A 26,678-nucleotide genomic window follows, 5' to 3' on the forward strand; every position below is an offset into this window, starting at 1 on the left:
TTTGCAAAACATGAAAGTGTTATTTTTCAATAATAAAAATTAATATATTGATTTAGATATTAAAAATGAAAATCAACTTTTTTTGTCTGCTTCGACCAACAATACCTCATCTACCCTTAAACTTAAAGCCATAATGTACAATAAAAATGAGTTGTCAATTTTTTTCAAACCTGATGTTTTGGCATATTTGTAATGTTTAACATTAAATTCAATCAATGTATTTTTAACAGAGCAAGTTTGAATTAGTCATAATGATTTTAACACCACAGTTCATCTGCTAAGATAAGTGAGTTTTCTTTCATTTTACCTCATTAGTTTGGCTTAATTGATCAGAAAACTTTCTTGACAGTTGTCTTATATTTCATAATATTTGGCAAAGAATAACACAAATTGGACTAAATCGTATATTAAGGCTTTAAATCCAACTTTAAATGGTCCCACATGATTTCTCCCCACTTTTCCAAGGAAATATTCAATCCTTTTGTTATATTACAATGCCACAGGTGTCATCAACCCCATGCTTTTGAAAAACATCCAAGATAAAGGGTTAATACTTAGTCATTGGCTGATGAGCAAAGGAGGGTTGAATCCCAAATACAGATTAAATCTTGATTAAGAAGTTTACCTTCATCACAGGATGCATTGGATTAGGGATTACAGCTTATAACCAGGTGATTTGCAATGTTGGAATGTTGTACTACGTGACTGAGTACCCATGTAATAGGTGAGGGGTGGGCATTAGCCTTTTCGAGATATGGCGGACACATATTACTAGTCTCCCATGACGCTGCCCAAAGTGGGTAAAGTCTTTTTAATTTGCCGGGTTTTACCCAGCAGATTGAAGACTGCCCTCCTTTTGTCTACGCCATACTTCAAAAAGGCTAATGGGGGTACATGGGTTGTCAGTGGAAAGGTGGTTAACATATAAATACAGTGTGCAAAAGAATTAAGGTACCAGTTACGTTCACCCCCTGTATATCCTAAACAAAGACATATGTCATAATTGGAACCAGCAGCCAATAGCTGCACATTTTTACCTCAAATTTAAGACCTCATTCTTTGAAATCGTTCAAGAATTAAAGACATAATGATCCAGAAACTCAAGGAATATGCAAATTCAAAAGTTGCAGTTTGCTCCAATGCATGCCCTATTAATTTGTACACAAAGTGTTCTTGAACCAAGAGAACTAGTGCCGTGCTTTCCATTGATTAGCACATTAAAACTAGCATCATACTTTCATTGATTAGAAGCTATTAGAATACAGAAGTTAAACTTTAGATTATGTTTCTTATCCATTTCTTATTTGTGACATAATCTGTCTTTGGGAGCCACAGCTTCACATAAATCACTGAACTTTGAATTTCACAGTTATTTGTAAAATATATCAACTAACTTATTAGAATTATGAAGTGCATTTCATAGCTTTGTATAGTTTGCAATTACATGCAATTTCCATCGGTTTTACACAAACGTGCATCCCCAAATAAAGATGAAAATGATCTTATTTATATACATGATGACCAATTTTTAGCAAGTAACATTATTTCTTTCATGTTGATTTGACTAATTCCTTGAAAGCACCTCTTTCAAATTACAACTGACCCTATCTATGCCTCATCCTTTGTTAATTGTTATCATGGTTGTTATGTAAGAGCCATAGGAAGTACTGGCATATAGAAAGGGATGATCAAACTATTGGTACTACATCAAGGAAGATGCTATCATGCTAGCCATGGAAGTAAGCCAACGGTCTGCTCATTCATTACGTATGACGTGCAACTTTGCTTCAAGGCTCGTCGGAAGTATTCTATTACGTCAAGTACTCGACCAATCACTGTCTTGCACAAACCAAAGCCAAATTGCTGCACACACGTACCGACGATTTACTATCTGACCTTACGGGGGTTTCCTTCCAACTTATGTCACACACTATAGTTGATAAATTCACAAAGTAGTATTGCAGTGCACGATTGACGTCTTTAGAAGGCCCTCCTGTGATCAAATTGTGCCAATCTCTTGTGGGTACAGTTGGTGAGCAGCCTACATGGAGTACATGTACATGTTCACTGATGTGGTACAAGTGGAAGTTATTATCTATTTGCTGTCATGTCTGAGACCAAACACTTCCTGGTGGATTTTGTGATTAAGTAAATCATTTTTGACATTGAATATTTGTTTAAAAGTAAACTAGTAAGAGGGTTAAGGTCTAAGGCAAGTCTTAAGGTTAAGGTTAGGTTAAAAACAACATAGTACAGGCTAACCCATCATGGCCCTCATCATGCTGCAAATAGTCCTTGTATAAGGTCACACAGTGTGGCATATTTGCATGCTTTATTGTGCATTTACCTCAAGGGCAAAGATGTATTATTAACCTTAAACCAGATGAATTCAATGGAAACAAACTATAGACACTACTATTTTTGCCACATTTTACAATTTCATATTTTTTATCATATGATATACAATCACATATCAGTGAATTTCTTATTTTTCAATTTTTTATCAGAAAAATTAATTCAAAAATTGATCAAATCTGGGGTCGACTTTCCATTTTGATGATCAACAATTTCAGCAGTCAATTGGTGTCTAGTATTTGCAATATAGCAGTGGGTGGAGCTTAGATTTGATTGACATCCAGTCACAGCAGGGTAAAGGCCACTCTGGTACTGTTTTCTGTGCATGGGCATTCAATAGTGTTATCTACCTATACCAACACCAACAGTAGGGCAAAGTGGGCACTGAAACCGAACCAACCAGAAAAGAGTTTGTAAGCCAGTATTGTAAAGTTTGCGAAAGATCGAGCAAAACACAGAGTAAATCCAACTAGACTAGCTGCAGCCAGCTGACGTGATTTTTTAATGAGACTTCCAAGTTTGTGTGTACATGTGCTGAGAGAGAACTTGCTGGTATAAGTTGGTAATTTTACCACATGGAACTTCAAAACTGTGGCTGGGATGATAATAAAGCTGGAAATATCACAGAGGCAGGATGTAGCTCCATTCCATTACACACTTTATCATGTGAGCTGGATATGTTACAACATTTTGGATGTATACCAGTGGAATATAACAGTAGGAAATATAACAGTACTGACTGATTGTGAAGTCAGAAGCAAGTTTTTGGACCATGGCTTGTCCGTGTAGTTTATGCCGAATACCAAGACAGTATCATGGTGTTGTTAGGGCAGGTCAACCCAGCAGAGGTGGTGGTGGTAATGGTGGTATCATGATGTCCCCTTCAGCAAGGTAAAATGATGCACTACAACTTGAACAACTCTCCCTCCTACTGAGATATTTTGTTGTGGGCTGCCATTGAAATATGTGTCAAGTGATCTAGATACAAGTATATTCATAATATTTATTGTTCTATACATGAAGTTTTGGATCTTTTTGTCATCTTTTTCTTCAGTGGTCCATACATTTGTACCATGTACGGGTTGTATGTCTAAAACCTGCTATCAAGTATCATAACATTAGCAAGTTTTACACTGCTGTTTTAGATGTAAATTGATGCATTGATAATAATCACCAATGGATGATGATATACATTTGTAGGGGTCTGTGGTTGACAAAATTTTCTTGACATAATCTGTGCCATCTTATTTGTTTAAATTATTTCCGGTGTAGACCTACCATAATTTTGTTTTGCTAAATGCAGTTTTATACTGCAGTTTTCAGGGCTGTAGTGTAGCAAAGTTGAAAAATGTGGGGCAGCCATCAACATGGGTTGCGGGGTGTTCAAAATACATACACGGCAACATTGGATGAAAGGAAAAACATAAGAAATTTCTCAAAAAGTGGGGTGGCATCAAAGAGTGAAGCATGCAATTATAGATGATATAGGGGTGGTAAAGTATATGTGGTTGGATTTGACAACTCCATGACATTTTATTTACTGTGCATGTAGTTAACAAAACACAATTTAAAGTTGGTGAGCATGTTGGTTGCCAAACTGTCAACTTCACTCCAGGTTTTGGTTTTCCTTGGTCAATAGCCAGAATCAGCGCTTGGAATTGGAGGACTAGGTGAGAGCTTCAATAAATGAATAAATATGATGTCAGTTTGTGGTTGACTTTTACAGAGATGTACTTGACCCCTAGGGTTGCCATGTATATTCCATGCCAACTTGTTTCATAGAGACATACCATTTTGGTGGTCTTTTACCATAAATGTTGATTCTGTAAATCCATAGTAGAGGAGTAAAGTTTGTGGTTTAGGCCTACATGTACTGTTTTGTGCCTTTCCTTTATGTGACATACATGTACATGTAGGCTATAATTTATACACATATAGTTTGCCTTGTTACATTGTACAACTAAAGGCACTTTATCATAATGTTTTTATGTACATCAAATCAAACTTTCATTTGAAACCAAATTTAAATATCTACTCTGCAGTGAACTATACAAAATGTACAACATCCAACAACAAAATGAGTTCATACATATACATTGTACGTGTATGAATATCACAGATTTAAGATAAATTTGAAATATGTTTTGGTCATTCATATTGGTTGGCAATGATTGTGCTTTCAACTATGATGTGCATGTGGCATTTAAACATTTTTAAGTATACATGTACCTTTCATCATTCTCTTTAAAAGAAAAACCTGGTGTAAAAGCTTTTCTGACACCAGAGACATACAATGTATTCTTAGTCTTAAAAATAAAATAAAAGGGCATTTCGTGATCCACAGCCTCATTCCCCACTTTTCTCAAAAAAAGTTGAGATTTTTATACCACTGGATACCTCTGGCTACATGTACCAAATATTTCTTGCAGATTAATTTGTTTAGCAAAAATATTGCCAAATTTGAATTTCGTTCTGGTATACCAGAACGAAATTACAACAGTGGCCTATGAAGCAGTGTAATACACATAATCATGCATAACTCGCAAACGCAAAATCGGAATCAACTGAAATTTTGTGAATTAGCTTTTTTCGTGGATATCTACTGAAAAATGTCATAAAAAGAGGATGCTAGGATCACAAAATCCTCCTTTAATTACCGATACTGAATGATGCTTTAATTAATGATATCAAGAAGGAAGAGGATCTTCACTTGAGTGGTGTTGTGATGTCATAACCAGATTACATCCTAATTCATCATAACAATGTGTTTTGGCACTGATAAAGACTTACACAGGAGTATACACACAATATTTTCTTATCAAAATTATTTTGGTGTATTTTTCTCTTTCTGTGGCGATATGAAGTTAACATACATGTATGTAATAGTAATGAAGTAGATTGTATTGTTTAAGATAATATTATAATAAAATTAAATTTTGGATTTATAAGATTGCTGAGATTTGTTTCCAGAATGAATATTCTACATCAAATGACAAAAAAAAAAAAATTGTTGTGGAGATACATGTATGTACTTCAGAGGGGAAAATAATTAATATTCTCATGTGTATGTATGACCAAAGATACTAAAAAAATATAATATTTTTTAGTATCTTTGGTATTACTGTACATGTATGTGCATAAAGTAGCATGAACGAATTGAACAATGCAATTGATGAAATTTATGTTTTTCAATTACGTATCTGTCATGGTTTCCAAACATTGAAATACTGTCCTTTAGATCCCAACATGGAAATAGTTGATAGATCTCATACTATTTCCATGATCCTAATCACCCCATGCATGCATCATTTTGTAGTTTTTCAAAAGATTGATTTTTCTTGGTAACATCAAGTACCTCACATGTGTACAGAGCTTTTAAACTTTTCAAAGATCTGTGTTATTCAAGTCAACAAAAGTTTTTATTTGAACTTAAGAGAAAATTCTATATGCTTTTTCTATAAAAGAGCATTCCTATTGACATAGCATATGAGCAGAATAATGGGCTAGAGGCCTAGATACATGAACAGGTTAAACTCTTGGATCAATAGGGAGACATGTAACATTACGATATTGAATGTAAAACAAGTGTAGAACATGTGTGCACTTGTAGGCCAAATGTAACACAGAGACTTAGTCAGACCACGTAAGTGTGTAGATTTCCCATCTTAAGTCCCATTCAGACTCCACATCACAGCGCGATTCAATGCTTTTAAAACATCGCAGTATCGTGTGATGAAATTAAAATGTACATTTCAATTTCATCACATGATGATGCGATGTTTTAAAGACATTTGGGGTCAGCATCTCCTTTTATGGTCATTCTGCCGACCTTCCAGCAGCCAATCACAAGTATGCACTGCTGCGATATGCGAAAAAGTTGAACAAAATTCAACTCTAACCGCGGACAAAATTTCTACATCCACGATGAGAATTTTCACCGCCAAGCTCGTAAAAACCTGGCTCAGATTTCAGTTTTTAAAAGCATCGCCAACAAAATTAGGCAACCATTTTATTTTCATTACTATTTGTACTCGATTTAGCTTTTTTTCTGGATTCCAACACATTTATAAAATTTTGAAAAATTTTGAAACTGAATGGCAAAATTGATCTGGCAAAATTGGCAAAATCCCCTGTTTTCCTATATATGTATATCCTAAATGAAACAATTATTTTGCTAAATTCCAACAAATTAAGTATTTATTTCAAATTTCTCCAAATTGGTGGTAAAATTGACCTGGCAAAATTTGGCTACCTTTTTAGTCTCATGTCACTAATACAATTATTTTTTCTAGATTCCAACAAATTAAGTAATAATTGTTCCAAAATGGTGGCAAAAATTGACCTGGTAAAATTTGGTAACCTTTATATTCTGCTGAAATAATAGCACAGGTCAGTGAGCTCCATTGAACCTCTATTCAAGATGAACTGACTGAGAGGTTTAGTTGATTCTATGCCAAAGGCACAAGTGCATGATAAAAAAGTTGAAAAACTAAAGCGGTTTGCCGAGTACCGACTTGAAGCGTTGAATAGAACGTAGCATGTAAAATTATTCAAACCATAAGTTTTGGACAATAGTTTTAGTTTCAATAGTTTTAACAATTGGGAAAATATAATCATAGTTAATCAGAGTTTGAACAAGCTCAAGCTGACCCTGTACGTAGATCTGATTTTGATGGAATGATAGCCTACCATTATGAGCCAAAATGGCATCATTGCTATGGCACAGTTCATCAACCTCCAATTCACAACCATGTCTCAAAATTTGACCTCAGCTTATGGAGTATGAGTTTTTGTACCCAGCATATTCAAAGGTGATATGAACATCAATGTACAAATGTATCAGGGTTGAGATTGTTGTGATCTCGGAGTGATTTACTAACTTGGGTCAAAAGGTATTGAGAAAACAATCAAATTCCTGATTAAACTTCAACAAATCATCAATCACTAAACTTAAAAAGACAATGGTGAAAATATATTTTAAACAAACTTATCAATCTCTTTTGGGTAATTAATTAATTTAAAGTAAATGGGAAATGTGTTTTATTCAGACATGTGATTATGGCTGTCAGCATGGCATTTTATGATTTATTACATGACATTTATTACATCAAAAATTATACCGAAATACTGTTGGATTTGTACACCAGAACTTTCGTAAATTATAAGAAAAGTTTTGTAATTTTAAAAGTGCAAAAAACATACCCCACAGTATGCAGCAAACCTACAAAATATGTATTCACCATGAATATTTTGAACATATTTTGGCAGAAAATATGTAGGTGTTTGTTACTTCAACTTAATGGTACCACAACATATCTTGTTTTGTAATCTAAAATTTCATGATCTAATTTATTTTCCCCCGCTAATTTTCAAAGCATTGAACCATTCCGCATATCCCACGCACCCATGGGCAATTGCCACTACACAGGCTCTGCTACACCTGAAAAAGTCACCCCTGCAAATTGTCCTGCATGTGTATAAAAAATTGGCAATTCTTCACCAGGAAAATAAAAACTAAATCTTTTCTTACAAAAAAAAAGCAAAACAATGTAAATTTAAATGGAACTAGACCTCAAACTAGACCTCAAAATGTGTCGCAACCAAATTTTACCAATTAATTGATTCGGTGCTTTGTGAAGGAATTGTTTCTGGCCAGACATGCCTTTCGGGCTATAGCTTATCAGTAGCAAACCTGTAGCATGGTAAATCGGATCTGAAAATAAATTGTATCTTTTTGAAAAAGTGAGAAAAATGGTTAGAAAGGAAAGCAACTTAGCCACCTGGTTGAAGTCCAAATGTCATTTGTGATAAGAAAATTACTTTTTGAGTGTGAGTGAGATTTGTAACTTTTAGTGAAAGAATGGAAAGAAAAGAGGTATAAAAGCCAGAAAAAAAGGAAAATACTGCCAAGTTAGTTAAATGTAAAGCTTAGGACATGCTCATCTGTCAGGGCACAGTTTGTTAACTCCAATATGCTTGTACATGTATAGAATGACCTTTGATGAAAGTGTTGGGTAACAAAATTCAAAGCCCCCATGCACGTTACTAAAATCTTCCGCTTTTTGCACATTATTGCGCTGGATTGAGTAAATTCCATTTTTTTACTCTGTTTTTTCCCAAATCCAACAAACAACAATCTCATGCCTGAATTGCCAAAAAGTGGCTGAAAAGAACCAAAAATGGGTCATTATCTGGTCTCAAGGAGAATGACTATCAGCTGAGTCTATCTATATATAGTGAGGCGAAGAACCTTCGGCCTTGCTGCTCGGTTTCGCTGATTTTCAATTAGAGTTTCCGAACTATTCCTAATTTGAAAAAGACAATTTTGACTTGAAAATTTATTACTTATATAACCTATTCATCACTTTCCATAAAATCAAAATCATTAGTAGTGCCGTATTGAAAAGTTATTAAAGTTCTCTGACCATCTATAAATACATTTCATTTACCTTCCTAATCTAGCGAGATTATCAACGCGCCAAATTTCTCCCCTCTTGTTTCTATTGAGCATGATAAATGAACGTTTCCCTGTTTTCAAACATGTCAATTTCGGTGATCCAAACGTGGGAACTTTTGAACTTTTCCACATCTGATTTTGTTTCTGTTATACATCGGTTCCGAGCTGTTTCTTTTCAGCCGACAATAAGCTTGTCAGTTGTATTATATACTTATGTCAAATTGGCTTCAAGTTCAATCTCTCCCTTTGAAAGTTACACAAATGGCTGAAAACTATTGAAATCTTTGGTTTTTTTACTATTTTAAGTCAAAGTAACCCTTTCTTATTGTGTAACTTTTGTACTCGTGCCAAAGGTATATTGTAGGTTAAGACAAGCCTGAAAGCTTCTATTCAGGCATGAGTGTACAGCCCTGGTGTAATCAATTTTTACCCAATGCATGCCGCTGGCCTCAATAGAATCAAATCCAGGTGTGGCAACTACACTGTACAGTATACAACAATCAACATTTAGACAAATTTAATCTTGAAAGTTAAAAACAATTCAAGGGAGTTTTAGGTTTTAGGTGTTCATATTGGCCCTCTGTGTGGACAGAGATGGGTAATGTATGGGCACCAAGTGTGATTTATGGGACACTGGTAGCTTATGTATGGCACTCTCTTCAAGTTCCTAAGTACTGTGATTCAAAATGCTGCAAATTTGTGCCAAAAAAATGGAAAAAGATTTCCATGCAGTGTCATTTTGATCTTAAAGGAAGGGAAAAGCACCTAGAATTCATAACTATGAATGAATGCTTGTATTTTTGAATTGACTGGGGAGGGGTAAGGTGCATTGACTGCACTGGGTGGGTGACGGTGTGGGGCACAGTACATTGTAGCTACTGAAGGTGTACACATAAAGCTCCTAATAATCAGCAGCACACAAAAGGTTCAAATCACCCCATAGTTGTAACAATTTCAATGCAATTTCCTCTGCATCTATTGTGAACTATTGAACGGTATCAGGTTTAAGTTCTGCAATGAAATTCACTCATGTAGGATGGACTGGACTTATGGTACCTTTTTTTCTGTCAGAACCTTCCCTATTGTTTAAATTGGCACACAGGAAATAACTTTACTGACAGGTTGTTGCCAGATCTAATAGGGAAGGTTGCCATTAAGTTGTTTTTCAGCACAATTGGGATGATTTTCAAATGTTTTGTGGTACAATATAGGTTTTGGGTGTTTATTGGTTCCACAGGGTTGGTGCCGGAGTGAATAAATATTGCTACCTGGAGGTGGGGGGGGGGGGAAGGTAGGTATTCAGGGGCAAAGCTCCCTGAAGCTGTTGGGATTTGAAGTACAAAAATCAATCTGGAAAAGTGAAATTAAAAAAGGCTTAAAAATGTGTCTTTCTGTGTCAGGATACAAAAAACACAAGTACCAGTATCTAAAACTGAAAATTGTTTTGCAAAATTTATGTCAAAAAGGTTTGTCATTGAATGCTCCTTTGTGCACAATGTATAAAGGGCAGATCTGGGGGAGGGGTTAAGGTTGTCCCTTCTTCTAACAAAAAATTGAAAGGTTTAGGCTCACCTACATGTAGAATAACCAATAGAGTTACATTTGCTGAAAGCTCCAGAAATGTTTTCATGAGTGGGCCCCTTTAAAAAACATGGACCTGCCCCTGACACATAAGTTAAAGATCTGTTTCTGTATTTGTGGGCTCTAATTGGTATTGGTAGGGGAGAATCTATCAAAGTATTCACAAGAAATTTAGCAATGGTTAAAGTAACAAATTGGGCTCTATTTTAGCTGCAGGTGCTGCACCTTGGCATGAACTCAACCTTACCTGGTCCCAAGGATTCATGGTTGACAACATCCAGGGATCTTTTTTGTCACCAGATAGACCGGCCTAGAAAAACAGAAGATTCAGTTGTGATTACATGCATGATTGGAATTGAATGGCAATTGTTGGTTCCTTTTGGTCTACAATTAATGATTTGTCACAATTAGTTCCTGACAGTCATTGTCTGTTTGATTTGACATGATGGACCATGAACTGTAGCCTGTAGGAAACACGATATTATGCAAATTTTGAGAACTGTGAAAACCAACTGCAAAATTTTTTGGAATACAAAGTCAGATTTGTCAGATTGTTGCTTTTGTCACAGACAGCGTTGCTGTATGTTTGTATGAACTTTTAAAATGTTTGAATGAACTTTTTAAATGTTTGCATGAATGTGTATGGTACTTTCCTGGAAATGTCACTTCACCATACTGATTGTTGGGTATTGTTGTAACCAGTGTGGTTTTACCACAATAAATATATGGGATGGGGGCATTATTCAAACTTTTAGTATATAAGACTACAATATTGTACAGTACTTTATTTTACAGTGATACAGAGTTTTCTGGCAGAAAACAGCAAAAACAACAGTTGTCTGACGTCCGTGTTTAATATATTGTACAATGATGATTGATGTAAAGCCATTTTTTTAAAACAAAATATGGCTTAAATCTGGCAAAAAAAAAGAAAATGGCAGGATTTTGTGCAAAATTTGATCTACATGTATGTACCAAATCCATTGGTCAGACAGGGATCAGGCAACAGTTTTTGTTGTTTCAAAATAGAGAAAAAAGCAATAATTCATCAGTTATTCATTTACAATTAAACAATTTTGATTCAAATGTCGGTTGCATTTCCTCTCATGAGGGGAACCATATTTCATGCTGGATTAACTCTGAATAATGCCATGTTTGTTATTGCATATTAGTGGCTTGAATCCACACTTCAATATATCCATATAACCATGCCATATTTGTGGTAAATCAATTTAACAAAAATATGACAGAAAATTGGGAAATTCATGAATAATTTGGCAAGCTTTAATATTTAAAAAAAAAGTACAAGGAGGGGCATGATTATTTGGTCCCATATAACCCCACCCATCTCACCCCAATGACATAGCACAGTCTAACTTTATTTACAGCTCATGTATTAATAAAAATTCCTTTAAAAAAGGAATAGGGCGCCCAATGGGAGCTTTGATGCGATGTGCTGAACCGTTTGGGTACAATTTTCTTCTATAAAACAATAATGTAACATTAGCATAGTACGTAAAGAATGATTAGGAAATGTAAAGCATGTCTATTACGGTGAGAGAGGTGTAAAATCATACTGCATGGGATGTAAGAGGATTGGTTTCAAATAAAAAGGAATAAAGATCAGGTTACCATTTCGGTTACTATTGTTAGGAAATTATGTGGGGGGGGGGTTGTTGGAGCAGAATTATTTTATTCTGAATATAGGTTTGCATATTAAATTCTTAAGGATTGTTTTCCAAGGGGACATATGATATAGCGGTCGGTGGTAATACCTGACAAAAACCATGTATGAAGTTTGAAGATGGAAAGTACTCTTTCCATGGTTTGACCTTATAATCAGCAGAATTAGCTATTCTTGTGGATATAATTTTCTCACAATTATCTGTCTGATGTGGAATAAATCTTTATTTGTTTTGTCCATCCTATGGGAACTGCTTTTGTGTGGTTGGACCATGTGGGCAATTTGGTATCAGAATTTTCTATTTATCATGATTATCTGCAATCACATGCTCAGGAACTTCTGTGTGGCTTTGTAAGTAGGAAAGGAAGAAGGGAAATTATGAAAAGATTTGAGGATGTATTACTAATTCTCTAAACTGTGGGATTGTATCCATTTCTTTGTGGTTATTGTTGTGAAATTTAATGGGAATTAGAATATTTATTTACTGAGAAATATTGCAGGGGAGTTACAAAATGTACTTCTTTTGAAATGTGTATTCAAAACTGAAAGTTCTAACCTAGAGGCAGTCATGCACATGATAAATGGCATGCTGGTACAAAGGCACATTTAAGATGAAAATTGTACAAATAATTTGAAAGAAAATATTGTGGAATATGTTTTCTTTCAGTTGCTGGCAAGCACATAAAAGGTGTCGGCAAAATAAAAGCAAAAAGGATTAAGTCCAAATGTGCCAGCTTACTTCCAGTAAAATGCATTTGCTGAGTTCTCTGGTAATACAGGCAACATCAAAGGGATAGGGCCTATACTTTGAAACCAAAGTGTGATAATTTCAATAAATAGGCCTATATAGAGGAAGTTGTCCAATTGCCACATGACCACATACTAATTATTGAAAGAGAGAGCAGATGGATGTATGAAGTTATGTACATGTAATGTGTCTGTGATGTTAAGGCCTATGTAGTCAGAATTGGCTGACACAGGCCTGTAACCGGTGGAACGCCCTGTCCCCCCCCCCAAAAAAAAATCACCAAAGGCCCAAAAAGTCCCATATGTGAGTGTAGCGAGGGAAAAAATACGGGTTTTTTATGCCTTTTTGGTCAAAAGAGGTCCAAATTTTGGAAAAAACCCACTTTATCAAAATCCAGCCCCAGTCCAAAAAGTCCAAACTTTTTCAAAGTCAGCCCCCAATAAATCCTGGTTACGGGTCTGGGCTGACACAATCAGTTCAAATTGTGATTATGGAATTTGTAGAAGGATTTTGTTATAAAATTCATGTAATATATACCAGTAGTGTTGCAACGTACCTGGTACCAACTTTCAACATTTTTCAATGACTAATTATACTCATCTCTTAAAAAGTGTGTACAAATGTATGGGACGTGCTGTTGACTATTGATTTTAGTTAAATGTGATAAGTTTGTTATCAGAGTCAGTATATAGACCTAACGAGTTGATTATCACTGACGTTTATTTACAATGACACACTATGATACTGTCACCTATGACTGCTGAATTCACCAGTTTTGTTGACATTATTATGGTGTGATTCGGTGGATCAATCATCAACAAGATACTGGAGTGATTATATACTTGAGTTACATAATACAACTGATAGTTTTGATTTGGTCCGGAAGTGATGAACTTTTGAACTTGCATCAAAAATTATTTAATGTGGATTTGATTGAACAATAAATGATTTTGTAACATACATGTAGGGTCCCTTTGCAATGGCCAGAATCTATAGTTAATAACCTTTTATGATCACATCTAACATGTTGCATGTTGATGAAGCAGTTTTGTCCATAATCACTGAAAACTGACATTGTACCAATCATTTTGATACAGTCTGTATTCACAAAGTCTTGTAGTTGTGCTCAAAACTGATTTGACTATTTCCTGAAGCACAGGCCCGTAACCAGGGGGGCTGGGGGAAGATGCCCCCCCATCCCAAAATGCCCAAAACGTCCCCTTCTTTTACCCAAAAAGTCCCATTTGTGAGCATAGCGAGCTACAAAATAGGGCGTTAAGGTTTTATGCCTTTTTGGTCAAAAAAGGTCCACTTTTTCAAAATCTGCCCCCTAGTCCGAAAAGGTCCAAATTTTCAAAAAAAGGTCCCCTTTTTCAAAATCAGACCCCCCCCCCCAAGAAAAAAATCCTGGTTACGGGCCTGCTGAAGCAGCTTTATTTAAACTTTTATTTGAATTTGTACCAAACTTATGTACATCTAGCATGACGGCATTTCATCTGTTGTACTTGTGACCATTATTTTCATATATAATTTGAACATTTTCTTCACTTTAAATGTTAACAGCATCTTTGTTTTTTTATATTTTTCAGAGCTAAAATGTTCAGCTCCAGAACAAGACAAAACGGAGCAAGTAGTCCCAACAACAAGGACAACAATCAAAGAAGATCACCGTCTCACCAAGACAAAACCCCGCTATGGTTCCATGGTTTGCTGGTGAGGAATGTTGCAGAAGATTTACTACTCAAAGGGCCACAAGCTAAAGAAGGGCTGTTTCTAGTTAGACAAAGTAGCAATAGGGGAGGTGAGTGTCAAAGATTATCCGAAAATACAATTTGCTAAGGTGACAAAAAACACACACCCTGTTTTACAGTCCGTTTTTTTTTCTGGAGGCTAACATGACCCTAAATATCAACAAAAGCTTGAAAATTTGGCAAAAATTTAATGATTTTTTTTTGCAGATCTGTTCCGAATTTTTTTCAGAAATTTCTAGTCAAAATCAAAATTTTTTGATCCAATAATAGCAGATTTTAAATGATGTTAGCAAAAAGTTAAAAAAATATTCTCTCAAAATGCAAAATCTGGTACAGACGGGCCTGTAGAATAGGCTATAGGCCTATTGTAAGTTACATGTAAATGTTAACTAGCTTGTTGCTTCTGTAAAGTCATTTGGCACATAATTTGATATCATAATGAAAATTTGAACGTACAGAACTGAATCACAAAGTGAATACTTTGAATGCTCAAATGATTGAGGTCGAGTACTTCAACCAATAGAACTGGCATGCTTGCAATGCAAAGTGCCAAATTCTTGGTGTAGTTTTTAAAACTTGAGCAGTGAAATTTGGATGCGCTCCAAAACCACCTAGTCTTAAATCAAGTTTTTTTTTGCACTTCTGATATTTTCCCTTTCAAAAGTTTTAAAATGATCAGAAGAGCACTTTTGCAACATAAGTTACACAGATAATTTTGAGGCATGTACATAATTATTATATAGTAGCCTTGATCAGTCCCTCCCAGTCCTATCATTATCGGGTACACCATCACTATGCAGCATGCATGCACTTTTGTCCAAATCTGTGTCACTAAGTTGTGTAAGATCAGGGATGTGAACGTGATGAAATGGCAACGCTTCATCGAATTAATTGGTCATCAAGGTATTTTGACCTTCAAAATTAACACACACTAATTATATCATAGACCATTGATGGTCTATATAGTAGCCTGAGTAGATAGATCTATTAAAAAGAAACATTGTTGATTTGATGGATAATTTTTGCGGTGATTATTTTGTGTCATCATAATGTCATTATGAATGTTATGATCTATAAACCTAGACATGGTATTCAACTTTTGTGGTGTGATTTCGGTCTTAATGGGCATGTAAAATGTTCAAAAATGCTTTCATTTTTCCTTGCAATTTTTGTGTGTCTAAAACTGCTTAAAAATATCAGTTGTACACATTTTTATACATGTACTTATGTCTCAAAAAGGATAACAATATTTAGCGGTGCTTCTAAACAGAATTCCAATAGTGAATTTAAAACAATTGGTATGAGTCTTCAAAACTTGAAATTTTGAGCACACAAAAATTAGCAGTAGTAATCAACAATATGTGCTTGTTATCAATACATCTAAGTGCCCAGGTACGTGACAATTTCAAAATCAAAGACCAACCGGATATTATTGCTAACAATTGAAAACTCTTCACAATGCACAAACCAAACATAGCTAAATAAAGAATGTCTTTGAAATGAAAGATCTGTATTTACATTTATTAATATTCATATTTTTTCTATTTGTTCTCTTAACACAGGTTGTTTTGTAATCTCTGTGTCAACTGGCAAGCATGTCAACCATTACTTGATTGAAACTGTAGAATCTATGTTTTATGTAAGGCGAGATCGAAGTGCGGAGCGTGGACGTGATATTCAGGCACGAGATTTGTGTAGTTTGATACATTGTTATAGGCAAGCACCTTTGGATGAGTCAGGTAAGAATTTTGATTGATTGATTGTTTGTTTGTTTGTTTGTTTGTTCAAATTACACCGGAAATAATATTGGATTAAAAGCCTTGAAAAAGAGCAGCGAAAAACGGAAAGATACTTCCAACTGAACAGCAAGGAACCAAAGATGGATGCCAGTTACCTAATCAATAGAGCACTTAAAATAAATCTTAGTCAAAATGATAGAACATTTTGTGTCCTAAAAACTTTTTAAAGTTCAGTAGACTTATGTTTTCTTTCATCTTCATTTCAGGGCTCACACTCCAAGAACCGCTTCTCCGCAAGACACCAGTGAAGGCCACTGCACCGTTAACCGCTGTTACCAAATCAAAAGTCAACCATAACTACATTCCATTGCACATCGACGACAGAGAGTACATCGCTATGGAAGATTTTGTTGCTAAGGATGATCTCCAAGCTGTCTCTTTTCACAAGGGAGACATCCTGACAGTGTTACAAAAAGAGAGCAAGAATTGGTGGTATGCATACAACAATAGACAAGAACTAGGTTACATCCCGGCCGCTCTGGTTTGCAATTTGAAAGATTGGCATAAACATTCGGGGGCATTTTGGAATCCGGTTTGTCCTGATTTCGACGATGTTTTTGTTGAAAGTCGAGAAGATGAATTATCGCAACAGCAGAGCAGCTGGAATGAAAGAAGAGTGAATAATCAATCAGACAGTTGTAAAGATTTTACAGATGGTGATAGGGACTTGAATTCAAATCTAACAAACAGTATTACATGTAACGCAAAGGAATTAGGTAGGAAAGCTGACTCATCATTAGATGAATTGAGCCAAGATACAATCTATGTCCCAACAGAATACATAGCTTCATATCTCAGACACAAAGAACATATGAGATTACAACTTATGCAAAGAATTTTAGATGAAAGAGTTCACAATAGGAAACCGAGACAGAGACATGTATCACAAGTTGATGAGGATGATGATGAGGAGGAGGAGGAGGAACAAACTCACTATGAATTCCCTCCAGACTGTCGGAGAGATCTCAAACCCAAATATTACCAGAATGCATCCAGTGTAAGTTCAGAATTACCAAAAGCAAGAACGCTTGATAAATATGAAAATGTCAAACTTCAAAATATGAAGACGCCACCAAGGCGACACAGAACTGTTCCATCAAATTTGGGGAGTAAGCTGACGAATAAACAGCCCAAACCCAGCGTAGACTTCACACATATTCATGGTGATTATGATCCTATGGCCACATACTTGCGATTATCAGAAAGCACAACGGGTCCGCCACCAGTTCCTCCACATTGAGGGGAACCAGGGCAAGAAGCAGCTGTGGTGATAAAGGTAACAGGTTCATTTATAATAGCGCCCTCTTTCATATTTAACTCTGACAGAACATTCGCAGTCTTTTGCATATTTCAATGTGTCATTTAAGTCATCACAAAACCATATGTCAAAGTAAAACTATGGAATAAGCTATCATAAAAGAATCTCTTGCTTGAAAACCAAGTTTGAGAATAAAATGTTGTATACAAGCTGAAATAAAAAAGCTGATGTTATCGGGTAGAATGTTAATGTTGGTTAGCGTGAAGAATGTTGTGCAGTTAACAGTTTGACTTGTTTTTGCAGAAGGTTGCCAAATTCAACACCGTTGATTGGCAATGAAAACAAGAGTGAATTTGCTAGTTGTTATAAAAATGTAATGTGATTACAACTTGAAGAGATTAGTAGAATTTATTGCAATATTTATCCATTAAGTGCATTAAAGTGATTTGAGTAAATCCAAATGATTTGATTTGTAAGCATGATCAAAGGTTGATATTTGTAGTCAAAGACTGGTATGTCAAATTGGGTAAAATGGAATGATGGGAAGGATTTTAAAGAACAAATGGGTGGTAAAAGTGATAAACTTGTCACAAGTGACTGGGCAGTTGTCTGCCAAGTTATCTGTTCGATCATAAAAGGTATCTGATGAATATTGGAGGTGTTCAATCGCATCAGCTAATGAATTATTTGATAATTTATATATATACCTTTTAATTAATAGTATGGACAAGACTGAAAAGTAATTATTACAATTTTAGTCAAATATAAACATCGTACTGAATATATTTGTTCTAATGTAGAAATTGAAACAAAGTATCAACATTTTTATAATAAAATGGGACAGTCTTTTCTAAGAAAAAATATGACATTATTTATTTTATCCGTGTACATGTTACATCATAGACCGTGAAGATATGGACGGTCATCTGCAGCATATCCTTTGAAGCTATGACGACCGTCTATCTCTTCACGGTCTATGGTTACATGATGTATCAACTTCCATGCACTGCCAGTTTTAACTTTGACATTCAAAATGTTATCTCACTCAATCGTATATATTTGTGACATGATCAAGGGGAATGAGTCACATGTCGACCCTGGTCGAAAATGAGTTTTACATGTGTTTCTAAAGAGGACATGTAGAGCTTTCAGAAACTCAAAACCCCATGTTGATATGACTTTTCTTTGCGAAGTTACATCAATTTATCAATCCCTGAAAACAATATAAAACAAAGGAATTTTAACGCTTTCTTTGCCAATATCTCAAAATCAATATTAGCGACATCCGACTCATTTCCCTTGATCGTGGCACATTTGTACTTTCAGTGGCCTGCACCGTAACCTTAGTGTCAAAGTTCATATCATTTGTATTAAGGTCATACAGTATGGATTCGATAATAGCGTAAGTGACCTATGTGTTAAATATTCGTTGGAATTCTTATTTAGAGCAATGTCCAGCAAGTGTCTTTCTTCAAAAAAGGTTAAAATGATCGGAACAAACGAAATTATTTTCAGGATCTTGGCCATTAAAAGTCTTCATTTGGTTTGTTAGAGGATTTTGAAGAAAAATCACCCCAAAATATTTTTGTTGGTTTCTTTCAGTAATATACAATGTAGGTCTACAATACTATAGCCAAATTTAGATAAAATAAGTGTCACCCTAGCACGAGGAGTCAAAATCATGGCAGAATTGAACCTATATAAAGGTTTTAAAGTCTGAAGTTGTACCAACTGAGCCAATGTTATAGCAACAGGTGTTGCAAGGGAATGTCACATCACAATATTATTTTTGGGTAAAATTGGAACAAAAAGAATGAAAATTAATGATAAATCGCTTTTCTATTTGGACCCTATGTGTATAAATGTCAATGGCCTCAAAATTGGGGGGGGGGGGGTTGAAGACCAGACTGGTGACACATATTTTTGATAAGAAAAATGTTGATTTGTGGGTCACTTGTTATCAGATCACTTGATTATCCTGTCTTATTTTTGGTTGTAACCATGGTAACCTGTGCCTATGCAGTAGATGGTAAATCTAAAATAAAGTAAAAATAAGACAAATGTTTTAAACTATAAAACTATCTATAACCTGTGTGATAAATGTTTATTTTGATTAAAATGATTGTGCACTTAAAACTAAGAAATCATCTACTGATTATACATTGTATATGTAGTAGTAAAATGTCGTCATTGATACAACTCATTCACAATTATGATACAATATATATTAATTGTCATGTATTGGTGCGTATCACAGAGTCATCAATTTAACATGAAAATGTATGTTACTTGATCCATTTTTTTAATCGATACAAATGTACACTAGTCTCTTGTGCTTCCATAGGTTAAGTTTACTTTGAATACTGTATTATCTTATCAAACTGTGAGAAAGACTATCAAATCAATCAGCTTTCACAAAGACGCTCATATTCATCATTACAAGTCTCAAAATTTCAAAGAGATTAAACTCAAAGAATACCAACTCAGAATTGCACTATGCATAACACTATGATGAATCCACCAAACATGGCATAGTTAGTACTCTGTGGGTCAAATCTCTATGTAGAATATTCCAACATGAAGGATTCAGAGACTTCAAGTGGTTTTAGGCATCTTTGTGAATTTGATCTATAATTAAGTGATAACAGCATTTCAAATTCGAAATGCATCATGGGATATTCGGTACAGTTGATCTCTGACCTATTGGGAAAATTGTTTTAGTTATTAATTATTCATTAACTATTGTAATAATGTTATCATTACAAATATTTTAGATAGCTAATTTGTAAAATTAGGCTTACAATATTTTTGGTTTTGTTAAATTTTAGTAGTTCTGTAAACAATTTAAAATAATATTTTGTGAGCACAAACAAATTCAATTTTCCTAATAGGTCAGAGTTCAACTGTATTAAAATTGTCCCACAATGCATTGTTAATTATAACACTGGTATCACTTAGACTCTGAAATTTATTACAAAGTTTCTGTGGCATCAGTGATTGGAGTTTAAAACCTAAAGAATTTTATCACCAAGATAAAACTTACATTACTATTTCATTGTTAATAATTTTTATTATGATAAGGCTAGAATTGGTTCTTTCTATAACTCAAAAATGACACAAGCAATACAGGTTAAATTTTGAATGACATTAAAACTAAATAAAAAGCTGAATAAAGTACCATTTGAAACAAATCTTTGTAATTACTTTACTACCAGTGTCACCATACTTTGTCAACTCACACTATATGTAAGTGTATATGCTTGTGACATTTTTATACAAAAAATGTACTTATTTTTGAAAATTATGTGTTCAAACACAAAGCCTGTGATTTTATTTTTTAATGTGATTTTAGAAGAAAGAATCACATAAAGTGTATATGAAAATATATAACAAATGATAGTTTAACACAGTTGACATAACAATGTACTTTCTATATGAAATTGATTTAACTTATACAATATGTTCTTATTAAATCAAGATGGCGCCATCATAGCCTCATCTCCCAGGGCTAAGTTATACAAATGCAATTACAGTTGTGATCTACATTTGGAGATCAGTGAACTCAGCCCCTGGAAGTGTGGATATTGGTGGTGCCATACTTGTATTGTGATATAAATTTTTTAACTTTTTAGCGATTCTTTTTGCTGAATTGATATACAAGTACCTGAAGTGAGTCATCAATTCAGGATTATTTTTATTATGTGAAAATAGTAAATGATATCTGTAAGATGTGTCCAAACATTTTTCAACTCAGTCATCTTCATATTTGAAATTGAAAACAAATCATGGTGATCTATTCTAAATTGTTAAGTACATTTTGCTTGAATTGTTCTAGCTGAAAAGAATTATCACAAAATATTTTTGCATTTAATTTTTATTACCAAAATGTATTTATGTTACCAGCAGTGTTCACTCCGACACGATATGGCACAATTTTAGTATGGTCTCATTGAACAATTTATTGTAAACTTCTGCCAAAATTGAGTCATTTTGGTTAGGGAAAATAGTCTCATTTGGTATCCCAGGGTGAAACAAATAATCATATAAATGATAAAATTGGGCAAATATTATTATTGCATTACTCATCTAATCTAAAAATGATTTGGCAGACAATGATTGAGGCTTAATTAATTAGTGCCCAACCTTGGGCTCTAATTAACATCCTTGCATTGCATATAATTAAATTTTGATTATATATTTTAATCAGAAATGACAGTGGTTATGATGTAGCAATAAGCTGACCATTCAGCTTCTAGGCAGTCATAAATTTAATCTTCATGCAGATTGCAGTGAATTCAACTATTCAGCTCAACCAGCCTGAAATTGTTTAATATTTTGATCATAAATAAATAATTATGGTTTGCAAGGGATGACATAAATGGGGTTTGCCTCACCAAAATGATCAAAACTGATTTCAAGTTTTTCCTTGAATTAGCCAATGAATGGTAAAATTTCTTGAGCACTGTTTGAACCCAGGACCTTTGGAATTCTAGACTCACTTTTCGCAAACTAATATTAATAATACATGCTAAAAGAGCACTTAATGTTATACTGACAAAAGCAGGAATAAGTAAATTATTACATTGTACTTAAAGTAATGCATTATTGCATAAATAACTAAAAATTAAAAATATCAGTTAGGGTTTTGGCAGTTTTGTAAGACTCTTCACTTGTGCAGTAAATATTCTAACATGAGTGTGTAATAAGTTAGAATGCAAGAATATTTTGTGTCCTGATGTTACTGTGCTGGTTGTATAATAGTGATACAAATTATGCTAATGTTCTCAGAAGTGTCATCCTTATCAATTGGAAGCTTAGCTAATACCAAGCAACACTTGCTAGGTAAATAAGTTTATGTTGCTACATTTGTATGATTCAGTATACATGTACATTCTGGACTTTGTCTAAGGCTCAGTCAGAGTAGAACAGTTGAACAGTTATAACCATGCCCAGTTGTGTTATTGTTGAATTCCAGGTGCATCCCTGTCCTACTACTGCAAAAGTAGGAATTGCACAGAACATTCATTTTCATGTTGTTTTTTTGCACTTAATACAGCTGCAGGAAAAGTAGAAATGCAAAAATTATGAAAATGCTTAAAATTGTGAATTAAAAAACTTTCAAAGTAATTCAGCAAAGTGCAAAAAAATTACTCATGAAAATGGCTACTTATAGTACAGTACTTTGACAGTTATGAACGCAAGAATGTTGTAGATTTATGCATAACAATATAGCAAAGTATTAACAACCTTTTTGCATTCATCCATTGTTTTGAGCATGTGATTGGTTCCGGGGATTGGTTATGATTTTGAGAATGAAATATCTAAGGGATGAAATTAAAACTCGACCAGAGGTTGACCACCAGTTCTGTCCGGTTTTTATTGTTCTATAGTATGGAAACCGGACGGAACCTGTGGTCAACCGCCGGTCAAGTTTTGGTTTCATCCCTAAGGGGGCGGAAAATAATCTAGTTAATTTCCATATTAACATCAATTAAAAATTACAAATATTGTAATTTTGAATGTCTAAGAAGGTGAGGTATTGGGCTATTCTGGTTGAAATCCTAACAACCCCTGTGGAAGACATGACCTTTCTATCTTCCACAAAGAGAGTGAATTTCAAATAGGGTTACCTGAATGGGTGACTCCATTTGAAATCTACACTGTGCGGAAGATCAAGGCTGTGTCTTCCATTAAGTTCCACAAGTGACGTATACTGTAATAACTGTACATGTGTAATAACTGATGGACCGTATTGGCCTTCTCACTTCCATTTCACTTTTTTGTGGATGTGACTGGAAATTAAGTAGATTTAATTTGATTTAAAAGATGGATGGATGATGCCACTCGAATTCAGCAATTTAGCCAAAAATTATTTAAAAACAAAATATTTGAATTTAGATTTTGGCCTTTTGACAATATCCCAGTTTAAGCCACTCACTACCTTCATTATTTAGTAAATTTTGTTATGCTGCAGAAGTTTTTATTATTTATTTATGTTGGACAAGTACCGGTATTTCGCCTACATGTATGTATTATTAACCCATTGGAATAAAAATAGCTCATTTAATTAGGCCATGCTTACAAAAGGGACAAATCGGGGGTTTCCCCTAGAAGTTATGGGAGCGGGTCATGTGGAATGACTGCTGGTGTGAGTGTTGAGTCGGGGGATTGCTTGCATGATATATCATGCAATTGAACACTGTTGCAGTAGAGGTGCTCACATTCATAGCTGCTTGATGTCATTTTAAAACCACTACTGGTTCAAGTGTTGAGTGGGCCTGGGATTGCTTGCATGATGTATCATGCAGTTGAACACCATTGTGTAGAGGTGCTCTCATTCATAGCTGCTTGATGTCATTTTAAAACCACTACTGGTTCAAGTGTTGAGTGGGCCAGGGATTGCTTGCATGATGTATCATGCAGTTGAACACTGTTGCAGTAGAGGTGCTCATATTCATAGCTGCTTCATGTCATTTTCACTCATTCATATAACTTATTGATACGAAATATTGTCACAAAAGAACCTCAGCACAAAACTTAACTGACATTGAGATAAACTGAAATAATAATCAATTTTGATCTAATTTGGCAAATGTTATACACAAAGAGGAGGATTCTAATAAAAAATGACAGCAGCAATGGAATTTGAACACAAATGACATAGAGCAGCAATGGAATGTGAACACATGGTCTATTTTGTGTCAATAAGTTTTTCATCTTGACTGCTCAGTACGAGAAGCGGGTAAGTGCAATAGCTGCCCTGCGAACATTGGGCAATTTACACATATTATATCGTACTCATCTACACATGGCAGCTATTGCACTTACCCACCTCTGGCCTGAACAGTGAATTCTTTGTAAACATGGAAAACTGAAGAAACCTGAAAGAGGATTTTGCTGGAAATTTTCATGCAAAAATCATCTCTGTACTCAGCCCCATGAAACAAAATGTCTCACTCACAATGCCACAGTTCAATGACCTACATGTACGTTAACTTCAACTTCAAATGTCAAGGTTAAAGGAACTTTGTCTTGAAAGAGGAGTGAGTTTAAGATTTTAATGCAGACTACTATTAAAGTTAAATTGAGCCTGCAATATATTTGTATTTTTAAGATCAAATAAAATAAGCATTTTGTATTCATAGTATATCTGACTTCTGTTTTATACAGATAATATAGAAATTAACCATTTTTATTAATGTGTTGTATCATGATGCGAAACAAATGTTTTGCAATTTAGTACGTTAAAATTTGTGTACATCCCTTTACAAATGACAACACAACAATTTTGCTTTTGAGTTGTACTTTGAAAGCAATACTTTGAGGTTATTATATCATATGTGATGCGATCAAGCAAAATCAGTCGGAACTCGGAAATATTGATTTTGAGATATAGCCAAACAAAGGGAGTATTTCCTTTAGTTTCCTGTTGTTTTGGAAACTCTTTAATTGTTCATATCTTTGGAACTGGTTGTTCAATTTCAATGTGGTTTTCTGCAAAATGCAGCTTTGTAAATGTTTTTCACTATCCTATAAGAAACTGAAAATTTAATATTTCCGAGTTCCAACTGATTTTGCTTGATCGCATCACATATGAGAACTTTAAAAGTGAATCATGATTACCCAGCATGCAAATGTGTTATATAATAACATACAATTTTGTAGCATGCAGAGTGCGGATACTGACAAAAATTACCAAGCATTTGGTATAGAAACACTTATATTTATGTAATGGTCTAGAAACACTGCTATGTTTATGGTCTAGAAACACTGCTGTTATGTTTATTTAAATTTTTGTTGCAGGACCAATGCGTAGACCAAAGCACCCTTACTTTATTGATCACCAAAATGAATGATGAAATAAAACATGTATCAGAAGAAATCAAAATGAAAATAATTGGTAGCATGTGTCTTTATTGTGTTTGTGATATAGGGTCCACAACTTATAAGTTCCCCCTAAATACTTTTTAAAATAAATCGAAAAATATTTGACAAAATGCAACTGTGTAAAAAGGTATGGGTAGCCGTATTTGTTTTACACATATGGGCCAATTTATAGCGTCACACGTCATTGTATTAAATCACAATGGTTCATTATGTAAAAAAAAAGGGACCGTTTTAAACTGAGTCCATAGGAGTCAGGTCTCAAACAATACAGTAGGCTATGGACTCAGGTGCCACTTTTAAAACGGTCTCTTTTCTTACACAATTAACCATTGTGACTGAACGCAATGACGTGTGACGCTATAAATTGGTCCACATGTAAAAAACAAATAGGGCTATACATATCTTTTACATTTCAGAAAATATTTTTGACTTATTCTAAAAAGTATTAGGGGGGAATTTATAAGTTGTGGACCCTCTATTTATATCCCTTAGATGGTATTTGTCCAGTCCCTAGAAAAGAGATGTTGTTGCGACCTTGATGACCAGCTCCTTTGGAAGACCTTTGGTAAAATAAATTCTGATAGAAGAAAAGATTGAGAAAAATCATTCTCATGATAATTAATAGTTCACTTCAACACTTCACTTATTTTTTCGCTCACCTGGAATGTTTTCACCATTACTGTCTGCTGAGGATGCTAGTCGTCCTAGCAAAAACATTCCAGGAGAGCGAAAAAATAGTGAAGTGTTTTAATAAGTTATGACTGCACCCACACCTCAATTTTGCATAATCTACTCATATTTGACCAATAAATAAGATGATAACATGTCAACAGAAAAACGGTTTGATGTGCCACAAGTAAAGTCACAATGTATGATTTCCGTCAAATTTTAATTTTGTTATTCTTTACTCAAAATGCTGAATTAATATTAGTAATAACTGCCGGGAAGGCTTTCTGTCCATTTTAAGCTTTTAAAAAGGGAAAGTGAAAGAAACCCCACATGCTATTTAATTGGTTGTTTTACATGGAGTTCTATAGCGCTATACAAGGCAATATATACAAGACATAAAGTCATAATTATGACTTTATGTCAGAATTGTTCTGTGGACCTATAATATACAAACAACAAATTTGGCCAATTCCATTTAGGTGTAAGTTG

The 26,678-nt window shown here is 34.5% G+C and overlaps 1 protein-coding gene across 2 annotated transcripts in view; it reads left to right on the forward strand.

The window, feature by feature from the left end:
• LOC140142489 (uncharacterized) overlaps window positions 1–18,351 on the forward strand; it is a 75,180-nt gene extending 56,829 nt beyond the window's left edge. Inside the window, exons 1-4 of one of the 2 annotated variants that reach the window (XM_072164473.1) lie at window positions 2,687–3,246; window positions 14,415–14,626; window positions 16,139–16,315; window positions 16,582–18,351. In XM_072164473.1, coding sequence (XP_072020574.1) covers window positions 3,128–3,246; window positions 14,415–14,626; window positions 16,139–16,315; window positions 16,582–17,615 — 1,542 coding nt within the window. In that variant the 5' untranslated portion in view covers window positions 2,687–3,127 and the 3' untranslated portion in view covers window positions 17,616–18,351. Of the gene's footprint in view, window positions 1–2,686; window positions 3,247–14,414; window positions 14,627–16,138; window positions 16,316–16,581 lie in introns of those variants that run through there. The other variant, XM_072164474.1, reaches the window with a different exon arrangement.
• Window positions 18,352–26,678: the final 8,327 nt, after the last annotated feature.

Source organism: Amphiura filiformis, chromosome 20 (genome assembly GCF_039555335.1).
Source record: "Amphiura filiformis chromosome 20, Afil_fr2py, whole genome shotgun sequence".
Classification (NCBI taxonomy): domain Eukaryota; kingdom Metazoa; phylum Echinodermata; class Ophiuroidea; order Amphilepidida; family Amphiuridae; genus Amphiura; species Amphiura filiformis.